Below are 20,589 nucleotides of genomic sequence, written 5' to 3'. Positions count from 1 at the left end.
AGTGTGGACTTTACGTCCTCCTCCGTTTTCTGCCCCGGGCAGTGAGCACTAATAGGTGCTCAGCGGATGCCTGTGGGACTGAACTCTCCTTGGTGTCCTTTGTAACGTCCTCTGGCATCTCTGTGGGCAGAGCTCCCTGCTACTCCCCTCTCCAGCCACATGTCAGGCACGTTCCTTCCCAGGGCTCCTGTGTTTGATGTTACTCTGCCTGTCTACCTCAGACACCCTCACGGCTCTTTACTTTCTTCAGATCTCTTCTCAAAGGTCACCTTCTTAGAGAGGTCTTTCCTGATGACCTTATCTCAGATATCACTCATTTCCTTTTTATCCCCTTCCTTTGCTGCCTCTGCTTGCTTTGCTCACTTTTGGGCCTTACACACATAGGCGTCATAGGATCTATTTGTTTGCTTATTCACTCACTCACTCCCTCCTCCTAGAAATCAAGCTCCATGAGGGCAGAGACTTTGTCTTTTTCCATCTGCAGCTCCAGCCCCTAGAAGGCGCACTTCACATGTCTGTTGAATACATGCGTGAGTAGCTCCACAAACAGGACCTCATTTGGCACCTTCACCAAATAGAGTGGGCTGTTTCTATGCATCAAAACCTCCAAATCCAGCACAGAGCCCAGCATGTCTACACATACAGTCAGTTTTTAAAGGAATGGAGAGAGGCCTTTGAGGGGGGATTCAAAAGCCACAGGGCCTCACCAGTCATATTCTTCCGTGCCCTCCGCAGTGCTTTAGATGCCATTCCAAAACGTAGGTGCCACCGAGGCGCATAGGGCAAGGCTTGCTGTGTTTCAGCATCATGTGAAAGCAGGTAAGCTTTTTTTGACATGCTAGGCCTCTCAATACTATTATACTTGCTCAAGCTTCTAGAAGTTTCCATGGATGATTTAAGTCCTGGGGAGCCCATCACAGTAGACTTTACAAATGCAGAGACAGTGCCGTGGAGAATCAAGTGAATTGTCCAAGATCAAAAAACGTGACAAGTGGCGGAGGCGAGTTTTGAAGTCAGGTCGGCTAACCGCAGAGCCCACGCTCCTAACCTAGGTTCCATAGCTTCATCACGCAGGCTTGCTGTGACTGCTCCAGGACCCATTAAGATCAGTCTGAGCGTTTGTCCTGCAAGTCAAGAGCAGCTATTGCATTTCTGTACAATCTCTACGGGTTAAACTTTGCTTAGGAATCTCCTCGGCTGTGGTTAAAGTTGTTTTCCCTAGTTCCTGGTGCATTATATGCTGCTTTTGTTTGTCGGTGAGTAGCCCTCTGGTGCTTACAGTTTTAGAAAACCTAATAGGACAGCCGTGATAGGGAGGAAGACCTAGATTGTAAATAACTCTTTTCTTGAGCTGCCAAAAAGGAAGAAACTTGGGTGGAGGGGGATGTTACTACCATCCTGTCTGAAGCTGAAATTCCAAACAAGGAGATTATAGTTCTCTATTTTCGTTTAGATTTTGTTTAATATGTTCCCCAGTCCCCAAAACTTCTAGATGGGCTTTTGAAGGAGAAGGTAGAGAAAAAGAAGGAAAAAAGACCTCTGTGGTTGGAAAGGTTGCAGCTTTTTGCAGTGAAGTCACTATCTTTTTTCCTTTTCTGATTGTTTTGAGGAAGTTTTAGTGCTGACATAGGATGTCCAAACTTAATCACCTTTAAAACAGTCATGGAGGCAAAAGTTAGAAAATGATGAGAGGCTTGCTTGATCCTGCCTTTTTGTTAAAATCAAAGGCAGTTTAAATCTTAGTTTCAGGGTTTCTTGGTGACATGGACTGAGAGGGCTGAGATAGTTGAGTTCTAATAGAACTAAATTAGTAGCTGATAGGCCCGCACTCTCAGCCACTTTAACTGGCCTTAGTATTTCTTTTCTCAGCTCCTCTTAGTTATTCTAGTCACCTTGCTGCTGAATTATGTCCACTACATATTCGCTTCACGTTGTCGTTCCAGTTAGATCAGACAGTCCTTGTTTGGCCAAATGCCATGAGCTCCATCAAAGAGAGTTTTTGATCTGCCACTGATTTGGCATGTGATTTGGGGCAAATAATTTGTTTTTAGCTTCTTAGTGTCACCTATACTGTAATGGTGATATTTCCTCTTGTGTGGCAATTTGAAAATAAGTGTGACAACTGCACCTCACAGATTTTCCAGATCCATGTCACTTGCTGTCACCCTGATCCATTGTCAGGCATAGTCATATACTTTTTGGTTTGGAAAATGAGATCATTGTACAAATGTGTTAGAGATTTAATTGCATTTAGCTCCTTGTTTAGAAAGTGCTGTAGAAGTTCAGGCTTAGTGGAGGGTGGGGTATCACGATGTCCCTCAGGCTCCTCACCTTGTCTTTACCATCCTTAGTTGACAATGAACAAATAGCCTAGATATCAAAATACATGTAACTTGCTTTGTAAAAATTTATTTTTAATTGACAAAACTTTATATATTTGTTGTATACATTATGATGTTTTAAAATAGCTGTACATTATAGAGTGGCTAAATTGAGCTAATTAACCTATGTATTACCTCACATATCATTTTTATGGTGAGAACACTTAAAAACCAACTCTCGCGCAGTGGCTCATGCCTATAATCCCAACACTTTGGGAGGCCAAGGCAAGTGAATCACTAGGTCAGGAGATCAAGACCATCCTGGCTAACATGGTGAAACCCCATCTCTACTAAAAATACAAAAAAAATTAGCCAGGCATGGTGGCATACACCTATAGTCCCAGCTACTCAGGAGGCTGAGGCAGAAGAATCGCTTGAACCTGGGAGGCGGAGGTTGCAGTGAGCCAAGATTCCACCATTGCACTCCAGCCTGGGCGACAGAGTGAGACTCTGTCTCAAAAACAAAACAAAACAAAACAAACCAACAAAAAACACCAACTCTCTTAGTGCTTTTTTTTTTTTTTTTTTTTTTTTTTTTTGAGATGGGGTCTTGCTCTGTCACCCAGGTTGGAGCACAATGGCATGATCTCGGCTCACTGCAACCTCTGCCTCCTGGGTTCAACCAATTCTCCTGCCTCAGCCTCCCGAGTAGCTGGGATTACAGGCATGCACTACCACACCCGCCTAATTTTTGTATTTTTAGTAGAGACGGGGTTTCGCCATGTTGGCCAGGCTGGTCTCGAACTCCTGACCGCAGGTGATCTGCCTGCCTTGGCCTCCCAAAGTGCTGGGATTACAGGCATGAGCCACCACACCCGGCTGCAATTTTTAAGATTATAATACATTGTTATTAAGTATAATTGCCTTATTGTGCAGTAGATCTCTTGAATTTATCCCTCCTGACTGAAATTTTGTTCCTTTGGCCAACATCTCCCCAACATCACAGCTCCTAGTAACCACCGTTCTACTCTCTGCTTCTGTGAGTTCAACATTTTTAGATTCCATATGTAAGTGAAATTATACAGTATTTGTCTTTTTGTGACTGGCTTATTTTATTACCATAATGTCCTCTAGGTTGATGAATGTTATTACAAATGACAGGATATTCCTTCCTTTCCTAAGGAAAATATGCCATTGTTTATATATACCACATCTTCTTATTCATTTGTCCATTGATGGACAGGTAGGTTGGTTCCATATCTCGGCTACTGGGAGTAATCCTGCAATGAGCATGGAAGTGCAGACATTTCTTCCAGGTACTGATTTTACTCCCTCTGGATATACCTAGTAGTACAATTGCTGGTTCATATGGTAGTTTTAGTTTTAACTTTCTGAGGAACTTCGTACTGTTTTCTATAAATGGCTGTACTAATTTTTGTTTTTACCAACAGTGTACAAGGGTGCTCTTTTCTCTACATCCTTGCTAACATTTAGCTTTTGTCTTTTTGGTAATAGCCATTCTAATAGGCATGAGGTGATATATCATTTTGGTTGTAATTTGCATTTCTGTAATGACTAGTGGTTTGAGCATTTTTTCATATGCCTATTGGCCATTTGTGTGTCTTCTTCTGAGAAATGTCTTTTCAGATATTTTGCCCAATGTTTCAGTCAGGTTATTTGCTTTCTTGCTATTGAGTTGTTCTGAGTTCTTTGTATGTTTTGGATATTAACCTTCTTAGCAGATGTATGGTTTGCAAATATTTCCTCCTATTCCATAGGTGGTCTTTTTACTCTGCTGGCGGTTTCCTTTGCTGTACAGAAGCCCACTTTTCCTACTTAAAATGTATCTTAAGATTGTAAACCTAATATCTACATGCTCATTATAGTGGCTTGTCACCCATATACAGCTGTGTTTTATTAACATTTTGACTTTTCTTCTTTTCCTCGTGCACAGATGATTCCCCTGTTTCTTTTACAATATTATTATTGTAAAAGCACTATGTGAGTAGATTCTCACTGTAAGTGTTTTAAACTGTGGTAGAATACAGACGCAATAGGAAAGTCTCTCTCCATCATCTGCAGTGCTCCCTAACACACAGATTTCCTTCCCCAGAGGTGAGCACAGTCAGCATTTGGTGAGTGCTCTTCTAGTCACCATCCATTTACAGTGGTGTGTATTATACAATGACTTCTTCTGTCGCTTTCTTGTAGCACGGTATGTCTTGGGAAATCTTTCGATGTCAGGACTTAAAGGTTCAATTTGTTTTCTTTCCTTTGTTATTACTGTTGTTGTTGACGGTTATGTAGTATTTTATTTTATGAGTATACCTAATATTTTACTGCTTGCCTATGGATAGACATTAAGTTTTTAGTTTTTAACTCTTACAATGAAGCAATCTGTACCAGCATGTGTCTTTGTGCACATATATAAGTATCTCTGTTGGGTAGTTGCCTGTAAGTGGAATTGCTGCCTCAAAGTGAATCCTATTTTTGGTTTTGATCAATGGTGCCAAATTATCTTCCCAAAGGAATTTACCAGTTTAAACTTTACCAGTGGTGTTTAAGATTGCTTGTTTTCCTAATCTTTAGAAACACTTGATGATGTCATTATGTTCATTTTTGTCAATGAATGTTTTAATTTGCATTCTTCTAGATTGTGTCTCTGTAGATCTGACCTTGTCTACTTTCTGCCTTTTAGTAATTCCTCAACATTGCCGGTTACTTGATGGTATCTTTTTAAAATTTTCTTGGTGTGAATCTGTCTGTAGCTATCTGTGTAGGGTGGGATATCTTTTCTGTCACTTCGGAGAACTTTAGGCAGGGGGTAGAGTAAACTTGTGCACTTAATCTACTATCCTGATAAATTTCATCCTTTCTGAGCTATGACTATAATATTTACAATTTTGTTTCTTTTTTCTCAACATTATGATCTTTTTTTCTTATTACATAGCAGTATAACTGGCATATGATATTCTACTCTGTACTGTAGTTACAATAATTTGTCTATTGATGCCTATTGCTAAAATTTTACTTTATTATTTATTTATTTTGAGATCAAGTCTCACTTTGTTGCCTAGGCTGGAGTGCAATGGCACGATCTTGGCTCACTGTAACCTCCGCATTCTGGGTTCAAGCAATTCTCCTGCTTCAGCCTCCTGAGTAGCTAGGACTACAGGTGCGCACCACCATGCCCGGCTAATTTTTGTATTTTTTAGTAGAGATGGGTTTCACTATGTTGGTCAGGCTGATCTCAAACTCCTGACTTCAGGTGATCCACCCGCCTTGGCCTCCCAAAGTGCTGGGATTACAGGTGTGAGCCACCGTATCCGGCCAAAATTTTATAAATAATATTGCTTCCAACACTGAGCATACAGGCTCTGGGCTCAGATGGTTTTACTGGTAATTCTTTGTAATTTTAGTGCTCTGTCATTGTCTTCTTTTTTTTTTTAGACAGAGTTTCTCTCTCTCAGGCTGGAGTGCAGTGGTGTGATCTTGGCTCACTGCAACCTCCAACACCCGGATTCAAGCAATTCTCCTGCCTCAGCCTCCCGAGTAGCTGGGATTACAGGAGCACACCACCATGCCCAGCTAATTTTTGTATTTTTAGTAGAGACAGGGTTTCATCATGTTGGGCAGGCTCGTGTCAAATTCCTGGCCTCAACTGATACCCGCCTCAGCTTTCCAAAGTGCTGGGATTATAGGCGTGAGCCACCACACCTGGCCTGTCATTGATTCTTCAATATGGAAATGAGTAGACAGCTGCCCAGCTGACCTGTGACCTAAACCTAACACTGATGCCATCCAGTAACAATAGCACAAAAGCAAGAACTTTAAACCAGCCTCAAATACGAATATAGATTCTAAGTAATCTACTCTCAAATAGATGCTCTCAAGTAGAATTATAATGGAAATGGCCAATTAAGTTTACTCCAAGAATGGCTTAATATTAAGAAACCTATTGATAACAACATATTAGGTTGTTAAATGTGAAAAACTATTATCTCCATATATGCAGAAAATACATTTAACCAACAATCTCTAATAACACTTTTTGGAAAAAAAATAGGATACTTCTTTTACAAGTTGCAGAGTATCTACCTCAAACCATTGGAGGCATTTTTATTAGAAGCAGGAACAAAACAAGTTTGCCCTCTGCTACTTGATATTCTTTTAGAAGCTCTAGCCAATGCAGTAAGGTTTGCAGAAACAGAAATAAGAACTAAGGCTTTTAGGATTATTTGATATTATTTTAGAAGCTCTGGTCAATGCAGTAAGGCCAATGCAGAAACAGAAATAAGAACTAAGGCTTTGAGGATTAAGTAAGGTAACATTTCAACTTCCCTCCTATGGTGTTTTTAAGTCAGATAAGACACTGTGATTATAGATTCTGTTTTTTTTTTTTTTTTTAATTACTAATAACACATATTTACAAAAGAAAGGCAAAATTGTCTCTTTCATCTTAAGACACATCTCCTGGTGCTTTTTTGATCTTGGTCCTTGCTCGGTGACTCATCTTGATTATCTGATCTGTGTTGAGGTCTCTCTCAAACCTTCAGTCACCAGCACAGGAGTGGGTGTTCAATACCTGTTCTGTCTTTGATGACCTTTCAATGAGCTGTTTTTGCAATCATGGGAGTACTAGAAGAACGAACTCTTAAGCGATGACACTGTTGTCTTGACACTTGACTATGTTTAGCAAACCATTGAAGTGTACCCTCAGTGCTATGCATCTCTGCAGTGTATAGCTGCTGTACGTTATCAGGGGTCATTCAGAAGTAACTGGTCTGGTTGAACACCACACAGAAATCTTTACTAATTAGCTACCTATCTCTAACTTTGGTTTGCAACTCCAGTCTGTGAAATCTATGTCTCTCTCTCTCTCTCTTTTTTTTTCCCTGATAGCATGTGGAGAGGGCCAAATGTGAACTGTGTTGACAGCACTGGCTACACACCCCTGCACCATGCTGCTTTGAATGGCCATAAGTAAGTATCAATGTACTGCATCCCTGCCCTCACCCTACAGAACCCAGGCCTTCACGTTGCCTTTTCATTTTCTAGAAAAGTTTGCTGGCTGGGCTTAGTGGCTCATGCCTGTAATCCCAGCACTTTGGGAGGCTGAGGTGGGAGGATCACATGAAACTGAGCTTGAGAGCAGCCTGGGCAACAAAGCAAGCCTCCATCTCCACACACACACAAAATTTTTTAAATTAACCAGGCGTGGTAGCATGCCTGAAGTCCTAGCTACTCAGGAGGCTAAGGCAGGAGGATTACTTAAGCCCAGGAGTTTGAGGCTGCAGAGAGCTATGATTGTGCCATTGCATTCCAGCCTGGGTGACAGAACGACCCTATCTGTAAAAAACGAAAACAAAACAAAGGTTTGCTAAGCGGTGGCACTGAAAAACAGAGAAAAACAAACCTAAGTTCAGTTCATTCAGGATTTCTGTGTCTTTCTTTCATGTGTTATTTAAACATCCTTCCCCACCCCATCCACCAAAAAATCTTTAGCCAAGAGTTAAGTTTTACCTTTACTTCTGCTTGTTCTTTTCCCCTCTGGAATGTTCCAGTGCTACGTAATGTTCGAGGTATGATGATCACATTTGGGGCAGCCAGAACATAAAGGGGCTGGAATCTATTAGGTAACTAACTGCTCGATAAACTGAAAATAGACTGAGTGGTCATGAGAAAGCTGTCTTCGGTTTCAATAGTTATTTATTTACTCTCTCTTCTTGCCTGCCATTCTTTCCTCATAAAATTAGCCCTGTACACAAGAACCCTTTTTAAGGGGAAAAAATACATTAAATGGCCTATGTAATTCTCCCGAGTATAGAGAAGTTATTAGGAACTGGGTGGGATTTGTGTGCAACATTCTCTGGAGAAGGCATGCTTTGGGGAGAATTTGAGAGAGAAGGCAGAGGCTTAGGTGATGGGGCACTGCCCTTCAGATTGCTCAGCAAAGGGGCAGGCATTGTCAGGGCGCACAGTGAGTGGTTTTGCCAGGATGTCAAAGAATGTAAACCAGAGTGTAACAAAATAGAAGGTGTTAAAGGAAAACAAGTACTATAGGCAATAAGTAGCAGCAGTGTAGTTTTTTTGTTTTTGTTTTTTTTAAGATGGAGTTTCATTCTTGTTGCCCAGGCTGGAGTGCAGTGGCACAATCTCGGCTCACTGCAACCTCCACCTCCTGGGTTCAAGCAATTCTCCTGCCTCAGCCTTCTAAGTAACTGGGATTGCAGGCACCTGCCACCACACGCGGCTAATTTTTGTATTTTTAGTAGAGACGGGGTTTTACCACGTTGGTCAGGCTGGTCTCAAACTCCTGATCTCAGGTGATCTGCCCGCCTCGGCCTCCCAAAGTGCTGGGATTACAGGCATGAGTCACGGCGCCCGGCCACCAGTGTAGTTTTTATGAGGAGGGATTATTGGAATCATTTTAGATTTTGCTGAGCAAGGAGCTCCAGAGCCCTCACCCCCTTAGAGTATTTTGTGTCACTTGTCCAATATTTTACCCACCCTAATTGACTCCAACATACCAGAAAGAGGCAATGGTTGTTTCCTTCAGCATTAAACATTTCTAAAGTACACTGAATATAATCGTTAAGTCTTTTCTGTAGCCATCTTAGATATAGCTAAAAAGAAATCTATAGAGAACACTGTTCCCATATATCTGAATATATCTGAATTAAAGTGAATCTTGAACTTAAATGGCTATAGTTTGCTAGCCAAATTCATTTCCAGATGCTGTTTCTATTTACAGTGCGGATTTTCTTTGACCTCACATTCATAGGGATAATTATATACTGGTATCTGTTTAATTAGTGCTGTCACCAGGAAAAAAGCAAGTTCCTCTTTCTGGGGATATCAAAAGATAACATATGTATCTGGCTTGCTTTTGCCGTAACCTTTTATTGATTGATTGATTGATTGATTTTGAGAGAGAGTCTCGCTCTGTCGCCCAGGCTGGAGTGCAATGGCGCAATCTCAGCTCACTGCAACCTCTGCCTCCCAGGTTTAAGCAATTCTCCCTGCCTCAGCCTCCCAAGTAGCTGGGATTACAGGCACCCACCACCACGCCCGGCTAATTTTTGTATTTTTGGTGGAAACGGGGTTTTGCCATGTTGGCCAGGCTGGTCTTGAATTCCTGACCTCAGGTGATCCACCCACCTCGCCTTCCCAAAGTGCTGGGATTACAGGTGTGAGCCACTCTGCCCAGACTGCAATAACTTTTATTCTGCTTGACCTCTCTGCTTTCAGCGCCTACATCACTACATGCTCTGAATAATGTGGTGAATAATTATATTTGTCTTGTATGATTACTTTTATGTAAATTCAACACCTGAATGATGTTTAAACATCATAAACAAGGAAACAGGTTTGGACAAAGAGTCCAAACATTTTTTTTTTTTTTTTTTTGAGATAGAGTCTCGCTCTGTCACCCAGGCTAGAGTGCAACGGCACTATCTCGGCTCACTGCAGCCTCCGCCTCCCAGGTTCAAGTGATTCTCCCGCCAAAGCTTCCCGAGTAGATGAGACTACAGGCGCCTACCACTGTGCCCGGCTAATTTTTGTATTTTTAGTAGAGACGGGGTTTCACCATCTTGGCCAGGCTGGTCTCGAATCCGCCCGCCTCAACCTCCCAAAGTGCTGGGAATTACAGGCTTGAGCCACCGTACCCGGCCCAGACATTTTCAAAGTAGTAGAAAATAGATTACCGGGCCGGGCGCGGTGGCTCAAGCCTGTAATCCCAGCACTTTGGGAGGCCGAGATGGGCGGATCATGAGGTCAGGAGATCGAAACCATCCTGGCTAACATGGTGAAACCCCATCTCTACTAAAAAATACAAAAAACTAGCCGGGCGAGGTGGCGGGGGCCTGTAGTCCCAGCTACTCGGGAGGCTGAGGCAGGAGAATGGCGTAAACCCGGGAGGCGGAGCTTGCAGTGAGCCGAGATCTGGCCACTGCACTCCAGCCTGGGCGACAGAGCGAGACTCTGTCTCAAAAAAAAAAAAAAAAAAAAAAAAAATAGATTACCAAGAAAGCCTAAACAGAGAGGTGATGAGTCAGTATAGCATGGCTCAAGGTGGTTCAGCTGCGTATCATCAGCTGTACAAGTAGCTCATGGAATAAAAGGAAAAGCCTGGGCGGTGAGGTCAGGTAGAGACGCAGGAGCCAAATGAGATATATCTGTGAAAAGGCTTTGTGCCATACAGGTGTAAAGAGCTGTTAGCTGGAAAGACTCCTGAGTTCTACTAACTCATGATTGATTTTTACCTTCTAGGGATGTGGTCGAGGTTCTTCTGAGGAACGATGCACTGACCAATGTGGCTGACTCGAAAGGCTGCTACCCTCTGCATTTGGCAGCTTGGAAAGGAGATGCCCAGATAGTGCGGTTGCTCATCCATCAAGGGCCTTCACACACCAGAGTCAATGAACAGGTCGGAAGGAAGGGAGGCTTTCCTCCCTCCATTCAGCTGTAGCCAGATGTGGCAACCCCGTCACCATCTTAGCCCCACAATTCAAATCTCAGAGAACCAGCTCTTCGTTTGTTTTTTTGATAATCAGTTCCTTAGCATGGAACCACCTCTTCCATACCCTAAATATGACTCCCCTCTTCCCAGTTGTACTCTTCTTAGTAGATCTTATACTGTGAGGATGTATTTTATATGCATTTGACTCATGCATATTTGCGATAGTACTAGAATAAAAAATGTATACACAGTCAGCCCTTTGTTTCCAGGACCTCCCCATAGATACCAAAATCCAAGGATGCTCAAGTCTCTTATAAACGGCAAAGTAAAACGGCAAAGTAACATTAGCGCTGTCTGTGGGTTCCACATGTGCAGATTTACCAACCATGGATGGAAACCTGTGGATATGAAGGGCCAACTGTATTCACTTTATGTGCAAAATTTGAAATAATGCAAACCCTACAAAATTGCATGGAGTCAGTTTCAAGCTAGTGAGCTTAATTAACTGTAGGCCAGGTGTGGTGGCTCATGCCTGTAATCCCAGCACTTTGGAAAGCTGAGGTAGGAGAATTGCTTGAGGCCAGGAGGCCAGGAGTTTGAGACCAGCCTGAGCAACATAGTGAGGCACCCCCATCTCCCCGACCCCATCTCTATAAAAAATTTTTAAAAAAGAAAAAAAAAAAAGGCTAGATGTGGTGGCACACACCTGTAGTCCCAGCTACTCAGGAGGCTGAGACGGGGGCGGGGGATCACTTAAGCCCAGGAGTTTGAGGGTGCAGTGAGCCATGATTATGCCACTGCACTGCAGCCTGGGTGACAGAGTGAGACCCTGTCTCAAAAATAAATTGTGTTTATGCCTTTGACATGGCAGTGTAACTTTCCCAGTGTTTGTCAGTACTGTGTAAACCATGCTGTTGTTTTACATACATCAGAACTTGCAGCAGTAGAAGTACTCATGCTAGTGCCAAAAAATGAACTCACAAATCAAACACATGTGAGTGGAGGGTAGAGGTGATTCAGTGGAATGAAGATCATTTCCATGATGTCCTCCAAATGAGCATGCTTTGAAAAAGCAGAGGTGATTCTTAGAAAATGAAAAAGGCTGGATTTGAGCAAAAATAACCTTATAATGGCCATGGATTTAATTACTCTGAGAATATACTTCCTCTTCTTTACATGTATATCTTTGGAAAAAATTGTACTTGGATTATGCAAGTTAAAACTTGCCTCTTACAAATACAACTCCCTGTTATTTGAGTTGGAGGTTGTGTGCAAGTTTGAGAGGAGACGGGCGTTCCTTACATGATAAGCCATTCTCCCCTTTCCACTCTCTGCTCTGAACTGAAGTAGATACTCTTCTCAGTTCCTTGAAGGAGGGAGATGTTGATGTTTCTCAGTAAGCTTAGGGACTGTTTTTCTAATGACTTTGCCGAGAGGGGATTGTTAAATTACCTGTAGGATTAGATCAAGGTTTTCCCTCAAAAAATAGGAAATTATCCTGGCGAGTCCATCTGTCAGGAGACTCATGCAGTTCTTAGTTAGCTGTTAAGAGCATGACTTTGATTCTGAGAAGGGCAGCTTCATTCTGAGACATGAGAAAATTAATGTAGTGCTCCCAAATCTCTTGATTTTGGAGATTGTGTGTATATAACTGTTAATCAGCCTTCCTTTCCCCTTTTGGGCTGTATTTTTTGGGTAGGTGAGCAACAGACATTTGAAATCATCAATGAGGATGTTTGTTTATAACATTTGGGAATGAAAAGTAGCTGTTTAGAATTACCTCTTTAGAATCTAAGTGCAATTTTACTCCTCCTAGCTAAAGTGGTCATGTCTCTTCTCTGGAGGAAATGCATAATGAAGTGTGCTTGTAACTAATATTCTTCAACGTTGGAAAGACTGGTCACCCATTAAAGTCCTTCTCATTTAAGAAATGTTCAGCAACCATTTCTAATCCTCTTTGCTCACTTTTGCCTTGAAACACAGCTGCTTGGATTTTTGAGCTACTTGAGTGTGCTAGCTTAACCTGCTCACAGCTGCCTCCTGCCTGGAGTATCAGTTGATAGATGGGACCCCAGCCCAGTGCTTTGAGTATCTGGTAGGCAGGTGGGTGGGCAGGAGCTGGGCAAGATGTCTGCAGTGGCTTGAAGACTTTAATGGATCTAGCTAGTGGTTACAAGCACTATATGGTTTCATTTTAAAACCATTAATGTGGTTCCAGTAGGATGCTTAGATTAAAGGGGGGTAAGAGTAAGGTGCCCTGGAGGTTGTCTTTCTTATTAACTTCCCTTTGAGGCATCCAGAGGGCAGATTCAAGTTCTAGGGTTGGGTTCCCTCAGGGCTGTGTATTGCTTTGATATATTTCATCCATTTTGTCATCACTTTTTCTTTTCCTCTCCTTTTTGTAGAATGCTCTTGAGATCAAAGAACTCAAAAAGTACGGCCCCTTTGACCCTTATATCAATGCCAAGGTGTGTACTTTGCTGCCAGGAATTCTCTGCATCATTTCTCCAAGCTGTACCTCCTCTTTGGTCCTCTCCGCTTCTACTCTTGTCCACTCAGGCTCCTCCTCATCACGCTGACTGTTGTCTGCTTCAGCCCATCTGCTTTTGGCTTGTCTGGGAATGGGAAAATGCAGCTGCAGTGGGTTTTGACTTTATTTTTTAAACCCATACTAATTTGGGAAACGGTGGGTGGTTTTTTCTGGAATATTTGAAATGGCAGGAATGGGGAAATAAAAGGGACCATATTACATACTTAATTTACAATTTTGATTCTTAAAAATTTTTAAATGTAGTTAAGAGATGTCAAATTATCTTACTTTTTAAATAAGCATAGAAAAAGTGATTCAGTTGTACTTCCTGGAATTAAAAAAATATTTTTAGCCTACTTTCTATTTGTCTTTTGAAATGGAATCTGATTTTCAGGTTTCAATAGCTAATGGTGGAGATGTGGAGGAAAGGACAAGCGTGATCCATTTTATTCCTTTAAAAGCGGTTGCATGCCTCTCTCTGATTTCCTGGAGTTTGTGCATCTCTGCCTGATGCTTTAAAACCACACCCAGTATCTCCAGCCATTCGCTTCTCTCTGCTCGATCACGCTTGACCCAGGAAGGGTTCTGAAATAGGAAACGATGTTGCAGGACCAAGGTGGGCACCTGCCTTAGTCTCCCTCCGCATGAGGCTGGGACAAAGCGTAGTTTGATGTGCCTGGTGATGAACAGGCCAGCCCTGTCTGCCCCTCAGCCTTTACCACATCTGAGCAGCAGAGCTTGTTCATTGGGTGATGGTGTTAGCCTCTTTCCTTGGTGCTCTCACCCGCTGGTTTTGGTCAGAGATTTTATTCAGATGAAGTTTGCTTTTTGGCAACAGTCTGGAGTGTGCTCAAGACACTGCATTATCCACATTAGCTACTTTTTACTTGCTCTGGAAACAGCTGCCTTGGGGAAGAGAAACATAAGGTTCTTCTGTATGTTTCCAAACAAGGCAGATATTTCATGCTTTTGAGAAATAGTGATTTAGCAAAGGAAGCCCCCTATGGGCTGGACCTGGGAAGGCCCTGTGGGAGATTTTGTTCAGCTGTTGGGTCTTAATGGTAGAGAAGCAATTTGACCTTAGGTAGTGGAGCACATCAGCTTTGTTTTGGCTTACTCTTTCTTACCTCCTTCCCCTTCCCTTCCCTTCCTTTTCCTTTCCTTTCTTTCTTTCATTTTAGAAAGGGTCTCCCTCTGTTGCCCAGGCTGAAGTGCAGTGATTGGCCTGCTCTCTGTATTCTGTTTTCTAGTCTTCAGAATAGGAAGATACTCTTAGTTTTTTTGTTTTTTGTTTTGGAAGTATAGTAGTAGAGTGGAAAACTCATAAATCATAGGCTTTCATGTAGACCAGAATTTAAGTTCTGGGATGCGACTTATTAGTTTTGTTGACTTGAGCAAGTTGCTTAATTTCTCTGAACCTGTTTGCTCTTTTGTAAAATGCGGCACTACCATCTACCTTGCTGGATTGTTTTGGAGTTTAAGATAACATATATAAAGTAAAAATATCTGGTAACTAGTAATATTTGAGATGCTAATTTTTAAAAGTGTATATAATGTATTTCTGCAAAGGCATTTTTGGAATCTGTTTTTGTTACTAGTAGATGACACTTAATGAAACATTATGCAGTTAGTCTATTCAGTTTTCTTTTATGGGGAGGAAACTTGAAGTGATTGTTTTCCCAATAGTGGTTAGTGTAGTGAGCTTGTAAAGCTTTGATAAAGGGTAAGACTTTGGTTCTTGAAAGTACATTTTCCTATCCTTTAATTTTGCACATATAAAATAAAATTTGTTTAAATGTAGTAAGAACATACTTCTTTCTTTGGAAATAATTCCCTTTGCCTCTACCCTGAAAGGCCAATTGTTGCAAACCACATTAAGAGTAAAGCTGAGGCCAGATGCTGCGATTACAGCTGTAATCCCAGCACTTTGGGAGGCTGAGGCTGGTGGATCAGCAGAGGTCAGGGGTTCAAGACCAACCTGGCCAACATGGTGAAACCCTGTCTCCACTAAAAATACAAAAATTAACTGCATGTGGTGGCGTGTGCCTATAATCCCAGCTACTTGGGAGGCTGAGGCAGGAGAATCACTTGAACCCAGGAGGCAGAGGTTGCAGTGAGCCGAGATCGTGCCACTACACTCCAGCCTGGGCGACAGGCTCAAAAAAAAAAAAAAAAAGTAAAGGTGGCCAGTGTAGTGGCTCACACTTGTAATCCCAGAATTTGGGAGGCCGAGGCTGAAGATTGCTTGAGCCCAGGAATGTGGGACCAACCTGGACAACATAATGAGATCCCATCTCTAGAAAAAATAAAAAATTAACCAGGCATAGTGGATAGTGGTACATGCCTGTATCCCAAATTCTTGGGAGGCTGAGGTGGGAGGATCATTTGAGCCCAGGAGGTCGAGGCTGCAGTGAGCAATGATCACTGTCACCTGGGCAACAGAGTGAGACCCTGTCTCAAAAATAATAGTAATAATAACAATAATAATAATAATAATAAGAGAGAGAGAGACAGAGAGGTAAGCTGTTTGGGTTGTGCTGAGAATGCAAACCCGTCTTGAGCTGATTCAAATCTAACCTCCCTTGACCAGGCATGGTGACTCACCCCTGTAACCCCAGCACTTTGGGAGGCTGAGGCTGGTGAATTACTTGAGGTCAGGAGTTCGAGACCAGCCTAGCAAACATGGTGAAAACCCGTGACTACTAAAAATATAAAAATTAGCCAAGCGTGGTGGCACATGCCTATAATCAGGAGACTGAGGCAGGAGAATGACTTGAACCCGGGAAGCAGAAGTTGCAGTGAGCCACGGTTACGCCACTGCACTCCAGCCTGGATGACAGAGAAGACTCCGTCTAAAAAAAAAAAAACCAAAAACTGATCTCCCTAGGTTTTGTTCTGATTCAGTGAATTTTTATAGATCTGGCTTATGTCTAGGAATTGTTTTGTTAAAGTACTTTTGAGTGCTAAGTTCTGTCAGGCACCTGTACAAATTAAGAAGACTCAGATGGCTTGTTTTGGGAGCAGAAGTAGTTTTTAGGAGCTTTCATGTTCTTCTTCGACATTTGGGGCCTTTTTCAACAAGTCAGTTTAAACCAGCCAAATGAAAATTGCTCATTTACCCCCTCTTAACAATTCTTCCTTAGTCTGAGTATCATAAAATGAGCAACAATCAAATTAATATTAGGGCACATCTATTTTTTTGGTACATTTAAAATTATTTCACAGTCTTAGAACAGAAAGGGACTTGGAATTTTATCTAGACCAATTCCCTCCAAATGTAATCAACCTTTCCAGTTGCATTAGAATCACCTGGCAAGCTTCTAAAAAACTTTTTATTTAAAAAAAAAAACTTCTAACTTAAAGTTGTAAGAATAATGCCATGAACTATAGTACACTCTTCTTGATACTCCAGTGTTAACATTTTGCTACCTTTCCTTTCTCTCTCTCTCTCTCTCTCTCTCTCTCTCTCTGTGTGTGTGTGTGTGTGTGTGTGTGTGTATGCATTAATTGTTGTCACTGATGAAATATTTGATATTAAGTCATGGACATTATGACCCTTTAATCCTAAACACTTCCGTTTTGGTATTAGTTGTTTGACCTAAATCTCCTAAGAATAAGGACATTCACTTATAAAGCCACAATACATTTATTACATTTGGAAAATTCAACATTGATACAATACCATTATCTAATATAGAATCTATGTTCAAATTTTACCAGTTGTCTCAAAGATGCCCTTTAGAGCAATTTTTTTTATGATCAAGAATCCAGTCCAGGAGCATACATATTAATAGTATGGAACAGTTCCTTGGCCATTCTTAGCCTTTCATGACTTGGATGGTTTTTAAGAGCACAGGGCAGTTGTTTTGTATGCTGTCTTTCAGTTTAGCTTTGTTTGATATTTCCTCATGGTTAGATTCTGGGTGTATATTTTTGGCAGGAGCACCACGGAAGTGGTATTACGTCCTTTTTAGTGCCTTGCATCAACAAGGCACATGACATTGGTTTGTCTCATTCTTGATGATTATGATTGATTGCTGAAGTCGGTGCCTACAAATCTGGGGTTGGACCTACTACTAGCATTTTTTTGTTGTTGTTGTTCCCATGTAATTCCAAAATAAAACTAATTTGAAAACCACCAATTTAGGCCAACTTTCCACGTAGAGCAGGAATCTTTTTATCATTTGAAAGGTGACCCTCTACCCCTTATTCTAATTATTTGCTTGTTTTCCCTAATAACAAACAGAACTCATTACTACTTGGCAGCCTGTTTTTGGATTCTGTTGAGTTTTGGTTTGTTAAGTTTGATTGGCATTTATCTTCCTAAACCTTCCATTTTTTTTGGATTAGAGTTCTGCTTTCCAGAACAGTACAGAATAAATCTAACTCTTCTTCCACATGATGGACTTGCTTTCATGCTTCTCCTGTGTCCTCTCAATCTCAGACTTAGTTTTTCCTTTCTTCCCATTATGGTATGTTTTTCTAGGGCCTACACTTTCTCTTTTTTTGAGACGGAGTCTTGCTCTGTCGCCCAGGCTGAAGTGCAGTGGCGCAATCTCAGCTCACTGCAAGCTCCGCCTCCCGGGATCACACCATTCTCCTACCTCAGCCTCCCGAGTAGCTGGGACTACAGGTGCCTGCCACCACGCCCAGCTAATTTTTTGTATTTTTAGTAGAGGCGGGATTTCACCGTGTTTGCCAGGATGGTCTCGATCTCCTGACCTTGTGATCCGCCCGCCTCGGTCTCCCAAAGTGCTGGGATTACAGGCATGAGCCACCACGCCCAGCCAGAAGTAGGTCTTAAGATGGGTAGGAATGGAGAATTTGTGCAAAAGCATTGGGGGAAATTTGGGCTATTTCCTCTCACTTTTCTCAGTCCAGATTCGTAGTAATGAGATTCTGGGAACTCTGGAGGTATTGTGAACACCTGTAGTGAGATTTGGAAGGTGTGACGGGGAAACATTCCAGATGATCAGGAGTCTGTGCTGCTCCTTAGAATCCTTCCTTTTCTTGTCAGTGTGTTAACCAGCACTTAATAAGCGTTTCCTGGGCCTTACCCTCTGAGGTACTACTTTGGCAAGTGTGAGGTTGGACTTCCTACAAGTTATTTTTAAGCTCCCATGTAATTCCAAAATGAAGCCAGTTTGAGAGTCACTGATAGTTCTTGCCCTGATGGTTGTCAGGCTCAAAAAGCCTACAGTAATAAGAGTTTATTGTGATGGCTTGTGTCAGTGATGGATGTGATCACCATAGATATAAGAAACTTGGGTATTATAGTTACCAGACCATGTCTGGCATGGCTGAAACCTAAGTAAGATGCTCCCTGTACTGTGACTATGAGTGTAACTTTCTGCAGAGATGTATTTTTAACATGAGGCAGGAAGTTTGCCAGTAGTGATTATGACCTTGCCTTTAGCAGGGCAGCTTTGTGAGAGCTGCTTTCATTCTGGCAAAGAAGACATAGAGAAGATTTTTTTTTTTTTTCTTTGCTGGATGGTTTAGACTTTTACAGTTCTTTAGCCCTAATGGCATACTTTTTATAAAATCAAGGACAATTTATTCTGTTTGTTGGGAGACAACTTGGATCTAAAAGAGACAGTAGTATTTGCATCAGAGTAAATAGTTTTTCTGGATTGGAGTTTTAATATGAATAAGCTGACTTTCATGGCTCTTTCTATCACACTCATCTTGAGATGTACAACCTGGAGAATCCTTTTAAACTTTGGGTTACTACTCTGCCCCAGAATTACTCCATAGAAAGATCCTGTGAGTTTTTGTTAATGGTGTTGGTTCATCAAGAGAAAGTGATAATCAACCAGAGAAATGTTGGGTTAAAAAAGAGAGAAACTGAAGGGACAGCTCTAAGTTTGCTTAGGAAACTCATGCCATAGCTTAATAGGAAATAGGCCTTCCAAATGGGTATCCTAAAAGGTTTGTTTGGCACAGGGAGGACCTCAAAGACTTGCTTTCTGCCCAGCATTTCCCCTTCCTCCAGACTTTTAGGTTACATGGAATTTGCCCCTTAGGGCCCAGTCATATTATAGGAGGCTGTGGCTGGCAGGCTGGCTGTATCCTTTGGCCAGCGAAGGGTGTCGGCACTTTCCTGGCAGCTGCTCTCCTTGAGTTGTGTTTGAGCTCAGTGCAGCTTCCTCTGCATCCTCTGTTTATTTGTGTGCATTTATCTTTGCATGTGTCCTGCTACTACTTTTTCTGTCCTTATTTCATGTAAAAATTTTTCTTTGCCATTGTCCTCACCTTTTGGGGGCTTGCTCCCAGCAGCTGTGGATCTTTCTGGTATACTTGGTATAGTTGGAAAAAATGATGCAGTCAAATGCCAGATCAAAAGCAGATGGAATTGCATATGCATGTTTGGGTAACTCCTAATCCATTACTTTTAGTGTTATGAATAGAATTAAAGCAATTGCAGAAACATTTAATTTCGACCTTTTGACCACTGAAAGGTGCACAATATTGACTTGACTGACAAAGCCCCTCTTAAGCTTTCTTTCCTAAAAGTAGCAGAAGCCTCCTGGATAAATTTAGGAATCTCAAAATGTTGTGGGAGAATTATTTTCATCAGTGCTTCTCAAAAAGGAGAGGTCATGGGACTTACTTTATTTCTGCTCTAATTAGACATTGTCAGTAGTAAAAGAGCATAATTGGAATGACTAACATTTTGCCTCTGATGGTTGATAAAGCACACAATTCTCCCATTTTATCCCAAATTCTGTCTTTAGTTTGAAACAAAATTGGCATTAGAGGACCGTGGGTTGTGAGCTTGAATTGATAGCAATATTACATCTGAATATTTTGCACCTCTCACACAAAACATGCCAGCGTTTGCCTCTTTCTTATGTAAGAAACACCTTCCTGTGCTGGCTGCCATTTTAATGAAGTAGATACTGCATGCGTTGCTTGATGCAGGCTCCTGGAGTAGGCACAGTGCAGCGTCAGGGTCCCCTATTTCTCTGTGACTAAGCCCCAGTGCCCCCTTTCCCTGGAAATGGCTTTTGGCTGATACCTTGGGCGATTTTTAGTCTGCTCTGTTACTTTCACTGTTGGCTGATTGATTTGCATGCAAGAAGCTACGCAGATGAAAAACTTTTATTAAAAAGCTTATGTGTAAGGCAGTGGATGGTTGACAAATCCAGAATCAGAACCATAGGGTTGAATACCTACAAATTGTAAAACCATTTGAAGTTTAAACTGAAATAATAGCAGTGATATTACTGGTATTCATCTTGCCAGGGCTTCTACCAAATGCCTGCCACATT

At 41.7% G+C, this 20,589-nt stretch overlaps 1 protein-coding gene across 24 annotated transcripts in view; it reads left to right on the top strand.

The window, feature by feature from the left end:
* ANKS1A (ankyrin repeat and sterile alpha motif domain containing 1A) overlaps positions 1-20,589 on the top strand; it is a 195,060-nt gene that overhangs the window by 69,395 nt on the left and 105,076 nt on the right. For 14 of the 24 annotated variants that reach the window (XR_012433875.1, XR_012433874.1, XR_012433873.1 and 11 more), the window contains exons 2-4: positions 7,224-7,304; positions 10,596-10,752; positions 13,191-13,253. The exons of 3 other annotated variants lie outside the window; for them this stretch is intronic. Coding sequence is in view for 18 of the 21 variants with exons in the window: in XM_074038295.1 (XP_073894396.1) it covers positions 7,224-7,304; positions 10,596-10,752; positions 13,191-13,253 (301 nt within the window). In the remaining 3 variants the exon portion in view is untranslated. The remainder of the gene's footprint in view (positions 1-7,223; positions 7,305-10,595; positions 10,753-13,190; positions 13,254-20,589) is intronic. 7 more of the 24 variants (XM_045390210.2, XM_074038291.1, XM_045390209.3 and 4 more) reach the window with 3 other exon arrangements.

This window comes from Macaca fascicularis, chromosome 4, assembly GCF_037993035.2.
Source record: "Macaca fascicularis isolate 582-1 chromosome 4, T2T-MFA8v1.1".
Taxonomy (NCBI): Eukaryota; Metazoa; Chordata; class Mammalia; order Primates; family Cercopithecidae; genus Macaca; species Macaca fascicularis.
This window is presented reverse-complemented; position numbering and strand designations above follow the sequence as displayed.